General features: G+C 46.5%; 1 protein-coding gene across 5 annotated transcripts in view; it reads left to right on the top strand.

Moving 5' to 3' along the window:
* Window positions 1–2,862: 2,862 nt before the first annotated feature.
* Window positions 2,863–21,267, top strand: part of GPAT2 (glycerol-3-phosphate acyltransferase 2, mitochondrial) — a 264,394-nt gene continuing 245,989 nt past the window's right edge. The window contains exon 1 of one of the 5 annotated variants that reach the window (XM_063932035.1): window positions 2,863–3,167. In XM_063932035.1, coding sequence (XP_063788105.1) covers window positions 2,983–3,167 — 185 coding nt within the window. In that variant the 5' untranslated portion in view covers window positions 2,863–2,982. Of the gene's footprint in view, window positions 3,168–3,223; window positions 3,421–21,267 lie in introns of those variants that run through there. The other 4 variants (XM_063932036.1, XM_063932033.1, XM_063932034.1 and 1 more) reach the window with 4 other exon arrangements.

Raw genomic sequence — 21,267 nt, forward strand, 5'->3', positions numbered from 1 at the left:
GTAATGGCAATCCTGTACCACAAATCTGAGGTACTCCTGGTGAGGATGGTAAATGGGGACATGCAAGTAAGCATCCTTGATGTCCAGGGATACCATGTAATCCCCCTCGTCCAGGCTTGCAATAACCGCCCTGAGCGATTCCATCTTGAACTTGAATTTTTTTATGTACGTGTTCAAGGATTTTAAATTTAAAATGGGTCTCACCGAACCGTCCGGTTTCGGTACCACAAATAGTGTGGAATAATAACCCCGGCCTTGTTGAAGTAGGGGTACCTTGATTATCACCTGCTGGGAATACAGCTTGTGAATTGCCGCTAGCACCGCCTCCCTGTCTGAGGGAGCAATCGGCAAGGCAGATTTTAGGAACCGGTGGGGTGGGGACGCCTCGAATTCCAGTTTGTACCCCTGAGATACTATTTGCAGGATCCAGGGATCCACCTGTGAGCGAGCCCACTGATCGCTGAAATTCTTGAGGCGACCCCCCACCGTACCTGGCTCTGCCTGTGGAGCCCCACCGTCATGCGGCGGACTTGGAAGAAGAAGCGGGGGAGGACTTTTGCTCCTGGGAACCTGCTGTTTGTTGCAGCCTTTTTCCCCTACCTCTGCCTCTGGACAGAAAGGACCCGCCTTTTCCACGCCTGTTTTTCTGGGTCCGAAAGGACTGAACCTGATAAAACGGCGCCTTCTTAGGCTGTGAGGGGACATGGGGTAAAAATGCTGACTTCCCAGATGTTGCTGTGGAAACTAGGTCCGAGAGACCATCCCCAAATAATTCCTCACCCTTATATGGCAACACTTCCATGTGCTTTTTAGAATCTGCATCTCCTGTCCACTGGCGAGTCCATAAGCCTCTCCTAGCAGAAATGGACAATGCACTTACTTTAGATGCCAGTCGGCAGATTTCCCTCTGTGCATCTCTCCTATATAAGACTGAGTCTTTTATATGGTCTATGGTTAACAGGATCGTGTCTCTGTCTAATGTGTCAATATTTTCTGACAGTTTATCTGACCACGCAGCGGCAGCACTGCACATCCAAGCTGACGCAATAGCTGGCCTAAGTATAATGCCTGAGTGTGTATATACAGACTTCAGGATCGCCTCCTGCTTTCTATCAGCAGGTTCCTTGAGGGCGGCCGTATCCGGAGACGGTAGTGCCACCTTTTTAGACAAACGTGTGAGCGCTTTATCCACCCTGGGGGGTGTTTCCCAACGTGACCTATCCTCTGGCGGGAAAGGGAACGCCATTAGTACCTTCTTAGGAATTACCAATTTTTTATCAGGGAAAGCCCACGCTTCTTCACACACTTCATTTAATTCATCTGATGGGGGAAAAACTACGGGTAGTTTTTTCTCCCCAAACATAATACCCTTTTTAGTGGTACCTGTAGTTATATCAGAAATGTGTAACACCTCTTTCATTGCCTCAATCATGCAGTGAATGGCCTTAGTGGGCATCAGGTTAGACTCATCGTCGTCGACACTGGTGTCAGTATCAGTGTCGACATCTGGGTCTGCTTGCGGTAGCGGGCGTTTTAGAGCCCCTGACGACCCATGCGACGCCTGGGCAGGCACGAGCTGAGAAGTCGGCTGTCCCACATTTGGCATGTCGTCAATTATCTTATGTAAGGAGTCTATACGTGCACTCATTACTTTCCATAAGCTCATCCACTCAGGTGTCTGCCCCGCAGGGGTGACATCCCTTCTAAAGGCATCTGCTCCGCCTCCACATCATTATCCTCATCAAACATGTCGACACAGCCGTACCGACACACCGCACACACACAAGGAATGCTCCGAATGAGGACAGGACCCACAAAAGCCCTTTGGGGGGACAGAGTGAGAGTATGCCAGCACACACCAGAGCGCTATATAATGCAGGGACTAACTGAGTTATGTCCCCTATAGCTGCTTTTTCTATATATTATATACTGCGCCTAAATTTAGTGCCCCCCCTCTCTGTTTTTACCCTGTTCTGTAGTGTAGACTGCAGGGGAGAGCCAGGGAGCTTTCTTCCAGCGGATCTGTGAAGGAGAAATGGCGCCAGTGTGCTGTGAGAGATAGCTCCGCCCCTTTTCCGCTGACTATTCTCCCGCTTTTTTCCATATTCTGGCAGGGGTATTTTCCACATATATTGCCTCTGGGACTATATATTGTGGAATTTTTGCCAGCCAAGGTGTTATTATTGCTTCTCAGGGCGCCCCCCCCCCAGCGCCCTGCACCCTCAGTGACCGGAGTATGAAGTGTGTATGAGGAGCAATGGCGCACAGCTGCAGTGCTGTGCGCTACCTTGGTGAAGACTGATGTCTTCTGCCGCCGTTTTTCCGGACCTCTTCTTGCTTCTGGCTCTGTAAGGGGGGCGGCGGCGCGGCTCCGGGACCGAACACCAAGGACTGGGCCTGCGGTCGATCCCTCTGGAGCTAATGGTGTCCAGTAGCCTAAGAAACCCAATCCGGCTGCAAGCAGGCGAGTTCGCTTCTTCTCCCCTTAGTCCCTCGCTGCAGTGAGCCTGTTGCCAGCAGGTCTCACTGAAAATAAAAAACCTAAATCTATACTTTCTTTCTAAGGGCTCAGGAGAGCCCCTAGTGTGCATCCAACCTCGGCCGGGCACAAAATCTAACTGAGGCTTGGAGGAGGGTCATAGTGGGAGGAGCCAGTGCACACCAGGTAGTCATAAATCTTTCTAGAGTGCCCAGCCTCCTTCGGAGCCCGCTATTCCCCATGGTCCTTACGGAGTTCCCAGCATCCACTAGGACGTCAGAGAAATATATATATATATATATATATGTTAGTTTTTTTTTGGCCTTGTCCTATACCTAGACATGTGACATGGTTATAAGATGAGAGTTATTATTTGCAGTTAACCACAGCACTTGCTCTCACAGTGTGAACTAGATAGGAGCTGACCGGCCACAGCTTGCTGGGGATGGCTGCAATGTAAAGCGCAGTGTTAGTAAATAGCGTGAATAATTAGAAACGGTGCAATGCTCGGTGCTGGTAAACGTGATTCATATCCAACACAGGCGGGAGGGACTGGGAGGCGGCCATTGCTGAGGCTCTTCCTGGGAGAGGCCTCGTCTTATCCGTCCCATGGACGTTACTCCTCCCATCCCTTGGGCGGCACAGGCACCACCACGTCTGTACAGCTGCGGCCCGGTGGCAGTCAACGGTATGTACTATGTAGTCGTGTGCGCTTGATAAGGCAACGCCTCAGAGCTGCATTTGTGAATGAATGATGATGCTCCCGTGCTTTGTGGCACTACAAGTCTCAGGATGACGCGGATGGTGTAGACCATATAGGCGCTGACTGCATGTGTGTTCGCGTTACCCGTGGATGTGCACCAGCTAGTATATGAGCAATGGCATGGCGTGCCAGAGCCTGTGTTATGGTCAGGGAGTATACTGTGTCATGTTCTGTTCAGGTATGGGTGTCATGGAGTCCCTGTGTGTCATGGTCAGGGAGTGCTGTATATTTTATGTTCTTAGAGTGCCTGTGTTACGGTCAGGTATAGGTGTCATGGTCAGGAAGTTCCTGTGAAATGCTTGTGTCTTGGAATGCACATTTATTTATTCTTTATTACCAGTTATTTCTATAGTGCACACATATTCCGCAGCGCTTTAGAGAATATTCAGCTATTCACATCAGTCCCTGTCACAGTAGAGCTTACAGCCTATATTTACTACCACAGATATACGCACATACTATGGTTAATTTTGTTGGGAGTCAATTAACCTACTAGTATAGTTTTGGATTGTGGGAGGAATTATAAACTCCACACAGTCGGAATCGATCCCATGACCTCAGTGCTGTGAGACAGTAATGCTGGCCACTACACCATCTGTGCAACTGTGGAACACAACAATACAGGCATGTTGCATTGGATTAATTTCTTATCAATAGATATTGAAAACATGTATGTGAATGAAGTGCAATGTAGCCGTATCATAGTAGGGTGGGGCTCACATCCCATATTCCAGAGGATCCCAAACGCAGTCCTCAAGGCACCCTACCAGTCCTCTGCTATATTCCTTACTACAACAATGTCTTACCCAAGATGGGATCCCCCCAGTAGTAGGCACCAATTTTGTAAGTAAAATCCCTCCTCTGCACCCCGGAAGAGGAAAAATGTGAGAAACAAACGCAGAAGTAAGAGGTTAGAGGGAAGAAAATAAATCGTATAAGAGAGGAAGAAAAGAATCATCCAGAGTAGTGTATGTTTAATATTTCAAAATTTTAGATTATTTTCAGCTTCAAGAATAGACCCCTTAGGGGGATATTCAATTAGTCCCGGTAATTTACCGGTGCGAATTGTCCCATCGGGGGCTATCTAATTAGCCCCGATAAGCCGGCATGAGACGCGGCTTATCAGGGATTTTGTGGCAGGCGAAACTAAATCCCCGGAAACAGCCCCATTTCTGTTTCTACCGAAAACACACAGGTTTCACTGAACCTGTGTGTTTTTGGGAGTTTAGCTTTATTTTTTTTCGGGCGATCCATATTTGATAAAAATAAATAAATAAAAAATCTGTGAAACACTGGAAAAATGTGAGAAACAAACACCGGTTTGGATACCCTCCTTAGAGAGAAAGAAACCCCAGATTATAAACTGAGCGTAACTAATCACAATGTAATATAATAAAATAAACCCTGTGAACTTCTATTAAGGACAATATATTGCTGCTCCTATAAAGTATCTCTGAATACTCTCATGTAAATAGTTTTTGTATGAAGGAAAAAACCTAAATAAAAAGAGCACAATAATGACCACATAAAAATTAAAATCAATTTATTACACACACAAATATATATAGGCCAGTGTAACAAAGTAAATTAGTTCATCAGAGTGATCCTAATACTTTCCAGGGCAGGCCTGGCCAAACAGTGGCTCTCCAGATGTTGTGAAACTACACATCCCAGCATGCCCTGCCACAGTTTTAGCATTCCCTAATAGCAAAACTGTGGCAAGGCATGATGTAGTTTTACAACAGCTGGAGAGCCACAGGTTGGCCAGGCCTGTTCTAGGGTATATCATTATATTTATTTATCCAAGGAAAATATCTATACCTTGGAAAGTATTACGGTGGGTACACACTAGGCGATGTGCTCCGTGAGCGACATCACCTAGTGTGTCCCCTCCTGGGCCGCCTGACGGCGGGCATGCACTGTGGTATCGCACAGTGATGTCATACTGTGGGCGGGCTGTACGTACAGCTTTGGATGATGAGTCCAAATTGAGCTGCATGTACGCCCGACAACGAGGATCGCTAACGACCCGCGGGGCCGTGCATCAGCCGCCGTCGGCTGCATACGCACTGGACGATATAGTAAATGATATCGCTCAGGAGGGGGGCAATGAATGATATTGTTTACTATATCGCTCAGTGTGTATGCATCTTTAGGATCGATCTGATGATCTAATTTACTTTTCTCTAACGTCCTAGAGGATGCTGGGGTCCACATTAGTACCATGGGGTATAGACGGGTCCACCAGGAGCCATTGGCACTTTAAGAGTTTAAGAGTGTGGGCTGGCTCCTCTCTCTATGCCCCTCCTACCAGACTCGGTTTAGAAAATCTCTCCTGAGCTTTCCTAATAAAGTTTAGTTTTAGAGTTTTTTAATTTTACAGGGAGGCTGCTGGCAACAGCCTCCCTGCAGCGTGGGACTAAGGGGGGGGAGCAGTGTCCGCCCTGCGGGGTCTGAGCCACTGACTCCGCTGACTGAACACTGAGCTCCAGAGGGGCTGAACTGCTCACCCCAGCAGCATGCCGCCAACCCCTTACAGAGCTGAAGAAAGTGGTGAGTTAGTCACCAACCCCCCTAGCAAGCGTGGGACCGGTTTGAAGATGGTGGCAACAGGGTAGGGAGCGCGGTATTAACCGCGCTCCCGGACGGTACCAGAGGCACACTGTGTGGCGCTGTGAGGGGCGCCCTGGGCCAGCGCTTACCCCTCACTTTTCGTCAGCAAGCCTGTCGGGCCCCAGGGATCCCAGCCAGCACAATTCCTCAGACCAAATTTAAACTCAGAAGAGCGGGAAGACAGCGCCGGGAAGGGGGCGGAGCTTCTCAGAGCGGACCTGCAGCGTTCCAGCGCCATTTTCCTGCATGCTGACAAGCTGAAGGAAGATCCTGATCCCTCCACAGCAGCTCCAGCTTACTGTAACGGAACCAGGGGGTTGTAGAAGGGAGGGGAGGCTAATTACTTGACTGTGTGTCCTATTAAGGTGCACAAGTCAGCGCTGGAAAGGGGTTTTCTCCTTGGTTTATGCGCTGGTGTGGGTTGGCTCCAATCTCTGTCTCTCTCTTGCAATTCTTGGGAGGAAAACTCTGTCTTACCCCATCCTGTGTGTGTGTGGTGTGTTTGGTGGTCACTAGCAGCAATGTCCAGGGATACAGTGTCATATGCTGCAGAGGATTTATCCTCTCAGGATGATCCCATTCCATGCAATCATTTAGCACTGGTTTAGCACAGATTCCAGCAAGGCAGTGGTTTTCCTCTATCAGGACTTGGATTTCTCAGAATTCTGACAGGGTTGCCAGTAATGAGTATGCAACCCAGGTATTGCAGTCCTCGGTGGATGTGTGGCCCTTGTCGGGTACTTCGGGTCACCCCACAATATACCCCCACAAACGTGCGCTTGTGCAGGTAACACAGGACGACACGGATACCGATTCTGACACTACAGATGGGGATGTATTGCGGGGGTCCGCATCTCTCGCAAGGGGGGTACAGTTGTTGATAGAGGTTATCAGGGATGTGTTAAATGTTAATGATAACACACCTGAGCAGGTTGAGGAGGCTTTCTTCACTGAAAACAAGAAAGGCTCGCTAACCTTCCCTGCGTCAAAAGAGCTGAATGCTATATTTAAAAAGGCCTGGGTGAACCCTGAAAAGAAGTTTCAGATTCCTAAGAGGATTCTGGTAGCTTTTCCTTTCCCTGAGGAGGATAGGAAAAAGTGGGAAAACCCGCCTATTGTTGACGCATCTGTATCCAGACTCTCAAAGAAGGTGGTTTTACCGGTACCGGGATCTACCGCCTTAAAGGAGCCGGCAGACAGGAAAATTGATAATACTCTGAAATCAGTGTACACTGCTTCAGGGGGGCCATATTACATCCCACTATTGCTAGTGCATGGATTACAAAGGCAATAGTGAAGTGGTCAGCTGCCTTGATGGAGGATTTGGATACGATAGATAGGGATGAGGTTGCATTGTATTTACGCAACATTCATGATTTTGCAGGTTTCATGGTAGAATCCATGAAAGACTTTGGTTCCATAGCTGCGGGAATTTCTTCCATGTCTGTTTCAGCTCGTCGGGGACTGTGGCTCCGCCAGTGGTCGGCCGACGCTGAATCCAGAAGAAGTGTGGAGTCGCTACCCTATACAGGCCAGGCTCTCTTTGGGGAAGCCCTAGACGCGTGGATTTCTACCGCTACAGCGGGTAAGTCTCTGTATCTTCCCTCAGCAGCTCCTGCTCCGAAGAGATCATTCTCCTCAGCTACGCAGCAGTCCTTTCGGCCCAACAAGACCAGAAAGGCCAAGTCATCCAATGCCTTCTTCAGGGGAGGTAAGGTTAAGTCCAAGAAACCTGCCGCTGCAGGTTCCCAAGAACAAAAGCCTGCTTCAGGTACCCCTAAGTCCTCCGCATGACGGTGGACGGGAGGGCCCGGAGGTGGGGCCTGTAGGAGCGAGGCTCAGGCAGTTCAGTCAGGTCTGGGTCTCGTCCGGCCTGGATCCCTGGGTGGTAGATATTGTCTCTCAGGGATACAGGCTGGATTTTCAAAGTCTCCCTCATCGTTTTTTCAGGTCGGGCTTACCAACTCTGTTGCAGGACAGCACAGTGCTACAGGACGCTGTCCAAAAGCTGGTGGAGGCACAAGTCATTGTGCCGGTACCACCGCACATGTTGACAAAGGGTTACTATTCAAACCTTTTCGTGGTACCGAAACCGGATGGTTCGGTCAGATCTATCCTGAATCTAAAATCTTTCTAAAGGAGTTCAAGATGGAGTCTCTCAGGGCGGTGATAGGAGGTCTGGAAGACGGGGAATTCCTGGTATCCCTGGATATCAAGGATGCGTACCTTCACATTTCCGATCTGGCTACCGCATCAGGCTTATCTCCGATTCGCATTGCTGGACTGTCATTTTCAGTTCCAGGCTCTGCCGTTCGGCCTCTCCACAGCACCGAGGGTGTTTACCAAGGTGATGGCGGAGATGATGATGCTACTCCGAAAACAGGGTGTGAACATTATCCCTTATCTGGACGATCTCCTGGTAAAGGCATTGTCCAGGTAAAGGTTGCTCCAATCCATTGTTCTCACAACACGGCTGCTTCAGAGTCACGGGTGGATTATGAATTTTCCAAAGTCACATTTGGAACCAACCCGGGGATTGTCGTTTCTGGGAATGATCCTGGATACGGAAGTACAGCGGGTGTTCCTTCCGCGTTGGTGATCCAATTGACAATGCTAAATTCCTTGTCGTATAAACAACCCTTTATGAAGCTAAGAACACTGTACTCTGTTTACTTAAGAAGTACCGTAATGGTACGCTATTGGCGTAGCGATCGCTCAGCCGTAGGCGAGACGCTCAAGCGTCACGTTCGCTCACGGCCCAGTGATCACAGGACACGTTATTGGCTATGTCTAGGGGAATGATTCGCTGTAGCGTAGCGTACGCTCGAGACCACGAGGAGGTCACCAGCGATGCAGACGCTCACAACACTATACCTTTATGTTAAAACCTTATACCAATGAAATACACTGAATACCTTAATGTGAGTACAGGGTGTAAGTGCAACCTTGTGTAGCCTGACTAACTACAAAGCTGCTTGAGCGTCACCGACGCTCAAGTGAACACTTAACACTATAGAAAATACACAGATACTGGTTTAGGTTCCAAAGCCTATTAACTGTATTATATCTAATATACTTGTAAAAAGGGGTTAACAGTACAAATGATACACTACAATATAACAGAGACTTCCTAACCACAGAACTAAACAATAAATACAAAAAAGACAATACTACACTGACCTGAATGCAATACAGTACAATACTATAAGACTATGAGAGATATAAGAGAAAAGAGGAGAGAGAGAGATAGAGAGAGAGAGAGAAATTGGCTCACAGAAAGACAATGATTACGGAGAGAAACTTACGCACAAAGGGTATGATCGCCTGCGCCTCGATATCCAGCTCCCGGCTATCAGCAGATAACCGTTGATGAGAGAGTGAGCTGGATGTGGTCGGCCTGCCTATTTATGCCCCACACACAATGCAATCTCCTGGTCCTACAATCCCATTGTCCATTGGCCGAAGGAATTCGGCCCTGCATCATAACAAAAGGTCATAGGGTGATTCATACAGGTGGGCTGTGACGATTTCCAACAGCTCAGGTGGGTGGGAAACTGGGTTTCCCGCCGCATACCTGAGTATGTGTAAATAATAGAAATGGACATAAACTTCTTATGTCCATAACTATTCGCACGAGCGATTAATACGCTCCAAACCAACACCGGAATATTGCTAATTAAATACTCTTCCGATGGGTACCAAACACTGCTGTATGATTCCTGTTAGACCCTTCGTACGATATAAAGAGGGATTCCTCAGCTCTGGGACATTGTATTTTAACCAAACTTTCAGAATCTATCAAAGGGACCATGATCTATAAACTACATTAATTGTGAAAATATGTAACGAATGAGTCGCACGCTACGACCACATAAACTCTACCGTAAATACGCATACCGCGCCTGCGTGTGCACGCTATTGCGGGTATGCGCTTCCACGGGAGAGCGTACGCACGCGCAGCGCGGACCAGTGTGCGGTGCAAATATGGCAACGTGCATTGAGACATTTTTCTGACTTTGACAGTCCACCCTTTGGCAGTCAATAATAACTGCCACAAAACATTTAAGGAGAAAAATGTAAGTCAGGGGTTAATTGATTTCCATGGTTGGGTAGGGGAGAAGAGTGGAGTAGGTGTGAAGAGGGTATGACCTAGTGAGAAAGTAGAAGCATGTGTGTATGAGTCCATGTTTGGAGGGTCATGTATCATCGTGCCGTACGTGTGGTAAATCAAGCTTCGAGGTATTGCGAAGTATACATTTGAATTCCTTCTTATCCTGTGGTACAGGTCTGTGGATGGGCTGTCAAACTCTACCGAGCTCATTTCGGCTGTGGTTGTAACAAAATGGGGATGCACATTTTAGTTGATGATACATGAATGGGGGAGGTATGTGGTTGCTGCTATCTGTGCCTGTATTCCCTATCGACTATGTGTGTTATTACCTGAGGGTTGTAGAGATGAAGATAAAGAACACTTACGAAAAATGCAATGATATTCTATGTCAGGGAAATGTACATCTGTCGTCGAAGTTGTTTTCGGTATCTGTTGAGAGTCGTCTTCTTTGCGCTGTATTGCTCCTTGGGCATGAGCAAATAGCTTTGTCTGAGCCATCAGATTTACAAAAAATGTTGGGCTAGCGTGAGTTTAAAAGTACTAGGGAAACTGGGGATCCATGGCAAAGTTCATCAAGTGTCCATATTTAAAGTTGTCAAATCTTCTTCTTTGGTCAATCCGTTGTCTGTATACATCTCGTCTCGTCAGCTTCCTCGTCCAAGGGGGTCTTTGTATCTTGGAGAAAAGCAGAAAAACAGGTGAAAGAAACGGACCGTATAATCGCATTTTCATCACATTCTGGTTTCTATCATTGGGTCATAAATCAAATCCAGGTTAATTACGGTTTCCTCACTCCTCAAGCTCATCACTTTTGTACTTTGTTTGCACCTCATTAAAGCCTGCCCGCATCTAAATATCAATCCAATCGATATAACGACACCCAAGATACATAGTAGAAACTTTCCAACATCCATTATGACTCCTTGAGCCCAGTCTCCTAAACCGGAGAACCAATTTCGCGGGTTCAACCATGACACCCAACCAGTCAGCTCATTACCTACAGCAGCAAGGGTGAGATTGTGTTTTCGACGAAATTCCCACTTTAACTGCAGAATATCGTCCATCTTTTGGTCTATGACCTCTACCGGATCCTCGGTGCTATTTGTGATATACGTGCAACACTTTATGCCGTACTGTGTTGCCAATGTAACACAATATCCGCCTGTTACTGCTGTAAGATAATTAAGAACCATCCTATGCTGAACTAGTTCTGTTTTGTAAGCTTGAAGTTCTCTTCCAGTGTATCTAAACGTGTCATCATACATTTCAGTGATATTATCTAACAAATTGGCGAGTGCGGAAATGTATCTATAATTCATCACACCTCGAGCGGTGCGAGTGAAATCTAACGCTACCAGAACCTGAATCCCGGTGGATTCATGGATAAGATCAGAGGCCGGATGCTCTAACCTTTCTGACAGTTGTCTTTTAACTCGGTGCTCGTAATGAGTGTGAGTATAAGGAGCTTGGGCACCACGGTGTATGTCCTTCATTTTGTCATGTGTAACAGTCATCACTTCAGGCAATACTTTTCCAATATAACACAATCCTTCAGAGTTTGGGGCAAGCCACTTGTACGCCTTTCTCCCGCATATGAAATATGCATCATCGGGGAGAACATATGGGACGGAGAAGGACATGACCATGTTACAAACCTTCCAGGTGAAATCTCCTGACCCTAATTCTTCCATCTGCCTAATGCACGTATCGGTTTGTACGATATGTGCACAGTATCCTGGTGATACCTCTCCAACTCTAGTAATCCTATTTCCTAAGGTATATCGATACCGAAAAGATTTTCCTCTACTGGCTATGTGGCGTACGAGCTCTGTATCTGTAGGCATTCTATCTGCTCTATGTGAAAAGGTCATGGTAAGGTTGCTCCATGACACTTCCCAATTTCCCGGTTTTCTGGGATTGGAGATGTTAAAACATATGAGGGACCTATCCACATGGTATTGGTGGAGCTTCAAACTAGGAGGGCTGGAGATGTTAAACCTCCGGTCCACCGGTCTCCCACCACTTAGCTCAAGTACCTCCCCTAACGTTAAAGGAAATGGTACTAGCCCTGATTTACTGTGACCCTGAGGTACTTGAGAGCATACCCAACAATCTGTTTGGTTTAACACGTTACCCACTAGAGAGTGATAGTCACTCAATGGATGCCGGTCCATATGGATATTAAAACTAGATTGGCATTTCTTTATGCATCCATCTTCAACCAGATTATCACAGAGCCTACAGATACAATTTTCTTCAGCTAACAATCCATCACAATTTCTTCTATCGGATCGTTTTCTGATACTCGCCTTTGCTTGTTGGTTTGGTTGATCTTGGAAAACTACGCCTCCATCATCATAATCGGAACCCATTCCAGAACCTCTCTCGACCTCTATGGTACTCTCGCCGGAACAGACTGCTCTGGTCAACATCATGGTTAACATCAAAATCCGGATCACAGTCTCTTGGGGCAAGTCCATCTTTGAGGAGGAAATAGAGAAGAATGAGAAGGGGGAAAAAGAAATTTTAAGGGAGAGGGGATGGGGAGTGGAGAAAACAATAAAAGGGAGAGGGGAGTCGACAGCTGCTTTCGATCTTCAAGGCTCAGGTGCCGCCTCAGTCCTCCTGGAACAGACACTCCAGTGATACAACCTCTACCGTCTGTTCCTTATCACGGGACTTCTCGGGATCAACAACCTTCTTGCAGTGGGATGAATGGACCCAAGTCTCTCTCTCAGCAACCTTCAATGCTGTGGTGCTAGTCAATAAGACCTGGTATGGTCCTTCCCATCTATCAATAAGACAACCTGAGCGTAGGAAATTTCGTATCATTACATAATCCCCAGGTTCAATGTCATGACAATTACTATCTGGTAAATCAGGAATCACCAACTTCAGATTATCATTTTGATTCCTCAACTGCTTACTCATGTTAATCAAGTATTTTACAGTTACTTCATTGTTACATTTCAAATCATCCTGAGGGTTAATCATGACATGCGGTTGTCGACCAAACAAGATTTCAAAAGGAGACAGATTAAGAGGGGACCTGGGAGTGGTTCTGATGCTATACAAAACAATGGGTAAAGCTTCTGGCCACGTCAATCCTGTCTCTGCCATTACTTTACTCAATTTATTTTTAATAGTGCTGTTCACTCTTTCGACCTTCGCACTCGCCTGTGGACGGTACGGAGTGTGCAGCTTGCTATCAATTCCCATCAATTTACACATTCCTTGAAAGACATCACCTGTAAAATGGGTACCCCTATCACTTTCAATGATTCTAGGGATACCATATCTACATACAAATTCCTGCACAATTTTCTTAGCTGTAAACATAGCGGTATTTGTAGCTGCTGGAAAAGCTTCGACCCAATTCGAGAAAACATCTATACAAACAAGTACATATTTCAAATTTCTACATGGGGGTAATTGAATGAAGTCAATTTGTATTACTTGGAAAGGGCCGCCGGCAGGTGGGATATGGGATGGTTCTGTAGGTATTGCCTTTCCAATATTCTTTCTCAGACAGGTAAGGCATGACATTGCTCTTTTACCCGCATGAGAGGAGAATCCTGGGGCGCACCAGTATGCTCTTACCAATTTGCACATCCCCTCCCTGCCTAGATGAGTCAGCCCGTGAGCTGCTTCAGCCAGACATGGAAGGTATGCCCTGGGGGCCACTGGTTTACCATGTCCATCCGTCCAGAGCCCTGAGGACTCCTGGCCATATCCCTTTGCCCTCCAGACTGCTCTTTCCTGTGTGGAACACAAATTCTGCATCTCACACAACTTCTGTGTGTTGATGGTATTAAATACCATCAACTGTGTGGTGTCTGTCCGTGTGGGGGTAGCAGCTGCAAGCTTTGCGGCTTCGTCTGCTCGGCTGTTACCAAGGGATACTGGGTCTTGACTATATGTATGTGCTTTACATTTGATAACAGCCACTCTGTCGGGTTCCTGTATCGCTGTTAGAAGCCTTTTTATGTGAGCTGCATGCGCTATCGGTGTACCAGCCGCCGTCATGAAATTTCTGAGCCGCCATAGGGCTCCGAAATCATGTACTACCCCGAACGCGTATCTAGAATCGGTGTAGATATTGGCAGACTTACCCTTAGCCAATTCACATGCTCTGGTTAGGGCGACCAGTTCAGCAACCTGGGCTGAGTGAGGTGGGCCTAGCGGTTCCGCTTCTATGGTGTTTTGGTCATCTACGACTGCGTATCCAGTACACAAGTCTCCCGAGTCTGACTGTCTGTGACAACTACCGTCCGTGTAGAACGTGAGTTCTGCATCTTCTAGTGGATTGTCACTGATGTCAGGCCTTGCGGTAAAATTTTGGGTCAAATATTCCATACAATCATGTACATCTTCCTTTGCATTAAATCCTCCTTCCCCATCACTCTCACCTTCCACCCTTTGTGTCTGACCAGGCACACCTGGGAGAAATGTCGCAGGGTTTAATGCACTGCATCTCCTTATGGTGATGTTTACGGGGGCCATTAATGCCAATTCCCATCTTGTAAACCTTGCTGATGAGACGTGTCTGGTTTGGGCAGAATTCAATAAGGCAGATACCGCATGCGGTGTATGGATTGTGAGGTTGTGGCCTAGCACGACATCTTCGCTTTTTGTCACTAGCAATGCTATCGCCGCAACGCTACGCAAGCATGTGGGGAGGGATCGCGCTACCGTGTCTAGCTGAGCGCTGTAGTATGCAATTGGCCTGCTGGCATCACCGTGTTTTTGTGTTAGTACACCTGCTGCGCACCCAGCACTTTCTGTTCCGTATAGTTCAAAGGGTTTCCCATAGTCTGGCATACCTAGTGCTGGTGCCTGCGTTAGGCACTGTTTGAGTCTCTCAAATGCTGTTTCGGATTCGTCTGTATGCGAAATCCGATCAGGTTTATTTGAGGAGACCATTTCCTGCAAAGGTAGCGCCAATATGGAAAACCCTGGGATCCAATTACGGCAATACCCACACATTCCTAAAAACGTCCTGATCTGTTGCTGGGTTTGTGGCAGTGTCATGTCTCTAATGGCTTGGATTCTATCAGCGGTCAGGTGTCTCAGTCCTTGTGTTAGACAGTGTCCCAAGTATTTTACCTTAGCTTGGCATAATTGCAACTTGTCTTTGGAGACCTTGTGACCTGTGTCTGAAAGATGAAACAGGAGCTGTTTCGTATCCTTCAGGGATGCCTCCAATGAATCAGAACACAGTAGTAGATCATCCACGTACTGTATCAACACTGATCCACTTTCCGGTTGGAAAGACTGTAAACAATCATGCAAAGCCTGAGAAAATATACTTGGACTATCTATGAAACCTTGGGGTAACCGAGTCCACGTGTATTGGACTCCTCTGTATGTGAATGCAAACAAATATTGGCTGTCAGGGTGCAGAGGTACCGAAAAGAAAGCGGAGCAGAGGTCAATAACAGTGAAAAATTTGGCAGTGGGAGGAATTTGCATTAGGATGACAGCTGGATTAGGCACTACGGGGAACTGACTCTCAACTATTTTGTTAATCCCCCTTAGATCCTGCACTAGCCTGTAACCCCTCCCCCCACTCTTTTTAACAGGGAAGATGGGACTATTTGCTGTGCTGGACGTTCTTACTAGAATGCCCTGTTGTAGCAAGCGCTCTATTACGGGAAAAACTCCTAACTCCACCTCTGGCTTCAGAGGATACTGTGGGATTTTTGGAGCTATCCTACCATCTTTTACTTGCACAACTACTGGAGCTACATTTGCCATTAATCCAGTGTCCTGTCCATCTTTTGTCCAAAGCGACTCTGGTATCTGAGATGTCATCTCTTCTACTTGGGATGGATTCCTATTTGTCATAATGGAATGTGACATTAATTTTGATGGGGAGTCTAACATGTCTCGTACTTCCTGAGCGTGATTCTCAGGGATGTCCAAGAATACACCCTCAGGAGTACAATAAATGACGCAACCCATTTTACATAGTAAGTCTCTACCCAGGAGATTAGTTGGTGCAGATGCAGCCAGCAAAAAGGAATGCTTGGTATGCAAAGGCCCTATTGTAATCTCGGCTGGTTTGCTAACAGGGTAGTGCTGGACTACTCCTGTTACTCCCATGGCTGGAATTGTCCTACCAGTGGTTCTCATGCCCACTGTCGAATTTATCACTGACTTGGCCGCCCCTGTGTCTACAAGAAAGTTTAAAGTTTTACCAGCTACATTGATTGCAATCTCTGGTTCACTTCCAAGACTGGCAATCAACTTAACTGGCTGCAGATTACAGGTATGGCCACACCCCTATTGGGTATGCTGACCTCCCTGAATCCCGCTGGCAGCGACTACTTGTGCGGGGGTTAGCTGGGAACTACCAGAGGCATGCCAATCTCTGTTCGGGGGGTATCTTTTTGTTTCCCCTGTATGTGGCTCAAAACTCCGCCTCTGTGGACCCTGCTCCCAATGTCGTGTGTTGTGTTGTTGTCTAGGGGGTTGAAAAGATCTTTGTACATTCTTTGTTCTACATTCTCGTGCAAAGTGTCCCGGTCTGTTACAAGAAAAACATGTTATTACACTTGCCTTACCCACAGGATTCGGTGGTACATACGCAGGCTGCCTTGTGGTCAGCGCCTGTATACTTACGGACATCAACTTATCACTTTGCGACTCCCTGTGCCTAGTGATATTTCTGTCGTGATCAATAGCAGCCTCTCTCAAGGTGGACACTGACAGACCTCGCCAACATGGCTGCGTGGTCTGTACCCTAGCTTTTAATGTTTCTTTCAAACCATCCATCAGTACAGATACTGCTACTTCTCGATGGTTTGGGTTGGTCTTAATGTCTTCTATACCAGTGTACTTTGCCATTTCTAATAGTGCCCGGTGAAAATATTCTGTTGCCGTTTCGGACTCCTTTTGCTTAATGGAAAATATTTTATTCCATTTAACAACGGCTGGGAAATACTCTTTTAGCTGTAAATTTATCCTTTTTACATTATCCTTGTTGTACACGTCTGTAAGTGGTACATCTTTATCCAATGCACAATCAGCTAAAAATTGAGTTGCATCAACATTGGAAGGTAAACAAGCTCTTAGCAGTATCTGCCAATCCTTGTTGTTGGGTTCTACAGTGTTACCTAAATCCCTGATGTATTTTTGGCTAGCAACTAAATCCTTCCTGGGGTCAGGAAATTCGGACACTATTGTTCTTAATTCCATTCTGGAAAATGGAGTGTACATGGCAATGTTCCTTATGGGAGTGGCTCCAGACACATCTGTTTTTCCATTGGGAACTGCTATTACCCTTACAGGAGCAATTCTAACAGCCTCTTCCTGTGTAGATTCTACTGCTTGTTGTGGTACAATTGTTTCAGTGTAGTGCATGGTGCCGTACTTACCCGTTGACACGACCTCACCTATCCCTCCGCTAGGGGCTTTCACTAATCTCGTGGGTGTCGCTGTGCCTACTGTGGTCTCTGCTATGGTGGCCGCAAGAGAGAGAGCTGAAATTGTTGCTGAATCGTCTTCTTGATCACACTCCTGAGGAAGGTTCAAAACAGGGTACAACTTGCACGGGTTAATACTTGCATGAGTTATTTGGTTAACATCATTAACATTTACAGTGTTACTAAGAGTTTGTGTTTTACAACCCAGTGCGTTTCTCTCCGCAATCAACTTCTCTCCTGCAATGTATGGTGGGGGAGGAGCTGTGGCAATCAACTTCCTGACTGCCCCAGATCCTGCCGCCAGAGCCAAACCTCTCTGTATCTCACCTTCCTGGTGCCATAACTGTAAATAATCATGATGCTGAATTCGTCTCTTTGCTGATTTTACGAGACATATCCTCCTCCTTAAATTTTGTAACACTTCTGGACTGAAGCTACCTATTCTTGGGAATTTGTCCCTGTCTTGTACTGTCATTCTCTCCCATTCATCACATAAAACCTCTGTGTGACTACCGTATTTTTCACACATTACATATCGTGCCGACCCAACTGGTCGGTTCACAGAATCAACTTGAACCAGGGTTGATCGCCCCCTACCTGAGCAACTGGCCCCCATAGTCTGCAGGTGTTGCTTAGTCCTCCTTGGATCTCTGTATCAAGGTTTTCAGCAAGCCTTTTCAGACAACCAAATTACTCCACAGTAGGCCGGCGGTGGCGGTTTACCGAGTACCCCACTCACTCGCCCACCTCGACCAATACGACCTGATCACACCGACGTGGTGCTGGCGTACTCGATACAGGGCCCCTATGGAACCTTCAGTTTACTGGAACATATGAGGGTTACCCGCAGGACACTTACTCTTTCCAGTAAAGTTGGGGTTGTTAGATAGTTCCTGAGTGACCAGCGAACTTCCCTTCCAAAAATAAAAAATTACACAAATCACGTCAGAATGTACAAATAGCGTTTGTGACCACTTTACTCTAATGGTATTAGGTCAGATTACTAACTACTGCACACAATTACGTGCGGTCCAATCGTTCAGTACACGAGCACTACTTGTCATGTACTGAAAGATCAATGGAATCGATGTTTCCGGCCGCGATTCCTTCAGCAAGAGCTTATGGCCTATATGGGTTCTGCACCAACACCCCAGGCGTTGTGCCACTGGACTTTTATAGCGGACCTTTTACCTTACGACCTCCTGGTCTTGTTCCTTATGACCTCCTGGTCTTGTTACCTTATGACCTCCTGGTCTTGTTACCTTATGGTCCGCTATACTCTAATGCTCAAATATTATTTAACCAGGGATGCCTCCCTAGCCACCGTATATGTCACTTACACGTATGTCCCTTGACGAGTACCCGGCTTTCCTTTTGGTTCCACCTTAAAGTTATATAAACTTTTGTATACAAAACACACTCACTCAACACATGTACACTTTGTTTCTATATCTATTTCTATTTCTGCGCAGAAATTGTCTTTAGGCCAAAAGTGTTACCAATTAGGAGCAGGATCTGTTAAACTAAATTTCAGATTTTTTCCAAAAATAGATTTGCGTTATTTACCGCGTCGCGTTATCTACCGCTGTGCGTTAATTATCGCCTTTGCGTTACCTCACTTTATCACAGCTTGAGCTACGTGGGCGTAACCGGACGCTACGTTGCGTAATGAACGCTGCGTGCGTCTGCCTTTGGATTGCGTACGCTAGTCTTTGTTAGCGACACGTGTACGCAATGCAAAGATCCACCGTAACACAATATATTTTTATCAATGTAAATGATCCCTGATCATCTACCGCAATCCACACTGACTGCCTTGTATCTCAGACAAACCGTGTGTTTGTTCTATACTTTAACTATTACCTCTACTATTAAATAACAGCAAATCTCTTTTTAGCACTTTCTATCAACTATAAAATTGGCAAACAGGAATAGTGATATACGAAAATGAAACAGAAATGCAGATATATGCGTGCGTACGCAAGACAAAAGAAAAATAAACAGTTTTTAAAAGACACAAGCGTTTTGTTCTTACTTCCGGTTACCGGGTTCCTTCAGCACTCTTTATCTAAGCGAAGCAGACGCTTATCCCGCCAGCACTATGAGACAATCTCCCACCCTTTGCTGGGGGATAATGTCTGCTGATCTACCTAGTGCAGATGTGAGAAGTATAGGACGAGGCCCCCAATTGACAATGCTAAATTCCTTGTCGTATAAACAACCCTTTATGAAGCTAAGAACACTGTACTCTGTTTACTTAAGAAGTACCGTAATGGTACGCTATTGGCGTAGCGATCGCTCAGCCGTAGGCGAGACGCTCAAGCGTCACGTTCGCTCACGGCCCAGTGATCACAGGACACGTTATTGGCTATGTCTAGGGGAATGATTCGCTGTAGCGTAGCGTACGCTCGAGACCACGAGGAGGTCACCAGCGATGCAGACGCTCACAACACTATACCTTTATGTTAAAACCTTATACCAATGAAATACACTGAATACCTTAATGTGAGTACAGGGTGTAAGTGCAACCTTGTGTAGCCTGACTAACTACAAAGCTGCTTGAGCGTCACCGACGCTCAAGTGAACACTTAACACTATAGAAAATACACAGATACTGGTTTAGGTTCCAAAGCCTATTAACTGTATTATATCTAATATACTTGTAAAAAGGGGTTAACAGTACAAATGATACACTACAATATAACAGAGACTTCCTAACCACAGAACTAAACAATAAATACAAAAAAGACAATACTACACTGACCTGAATGCAATACAGTACAATACTATAATACTATGAGAGATATAAGAGAAAAGAGGAGAGAGAGAGATAGAGAGAGAGAGAGAAATTGGCTCACAGAAAGACAATGATTACGGAGAGAAACTTACGCACAAAGGGTATGATCGCCTGCGCCTCGATATCCAGCTCCCGGCTATCAGCAGATAACCGTTGATGAGAGAGTGAGCTGGATGTGGTCGGCCTGCCTATTTATGCCCCACACACAATGCAATCTCCTGGTCCTACAATCCCATTGTCCATTGCCCGAAGGAATTCGGCCCTGCATCATAACAAAAGGTCATAGGGTGATTCATACAGGTGGGCTGTGACGATTTCCAACAGCTCAGGTGGGTGGGAAACTGGGTTTCCCGCCGCATACCTGAGTATGTGTAAATAATAGAAATGGACATAAACTTCTTATGTCCATAACTATTCGCACGAGCGATTAATACGCTCCAAACCAACACCGGAATATTGCTAATTAAATACTCTTCCGATGGGTACCAAACACTGCTGTATGATTCCTGTTAGACCCTTCGTACGATATAAAGAGGGATTCCTCAGCTCTGGGACATTGTATTTTAACCAAACTTTCAGAATCTATCAAAGGGACCATGATCTATAAACTACATTAATTGTGAAAATATGTAACGAATGAGTCGCACGCTACGACCACATAAACTCTACCGTAAATACGCATACCGCGCCTGCGTGTGCACGCTATTGCGGGTATGCGCTTCCACGGGAGAGCGTACGCACGCGCAGCGCGGACCAGTGTGCGGTGCAAATATGGCAACGTGCATTGAGACATTTTTCTGACTTTGACACAATCCATGGTCCAGGATGTCTTGAAGCCACCCCGGGTGTCGGTTCTTCAATGCATTCGCCTATTGGGAAAAATGTACGGGAGGTTTCATGCTCGGACCTTCCAACTGGACCTCCTGGACAAGTGGTCAGGATCTCCCCTCCACATGCATCAGAGAATTCGTCTGTCGCCAAGGGCGAGGATTTCACTCCTGTGGTGGCTCCATTTGCCTCACCTGCTGGAGGGCCGCAGGTTCGGTATTCAGGACTGGGTCCTGCTAACGACTGATG

Source organism: Pseudophryne corroboree, chromosome 6 (genome assembly GCF_028390025.1).
Source record: "Pseudophryne corroboree isolate aPseCor3 chromosome 6, aPseCor3.hap2, whole genome shotgun sequence".
Classification (NCBI taxonomy): domain Eukaryota; kingdom Metazoa; phylum Chordata; class Amphibia; order Anura; family Myobatrachidae; genus Pseudophryne; species Pseudophryne corroboree.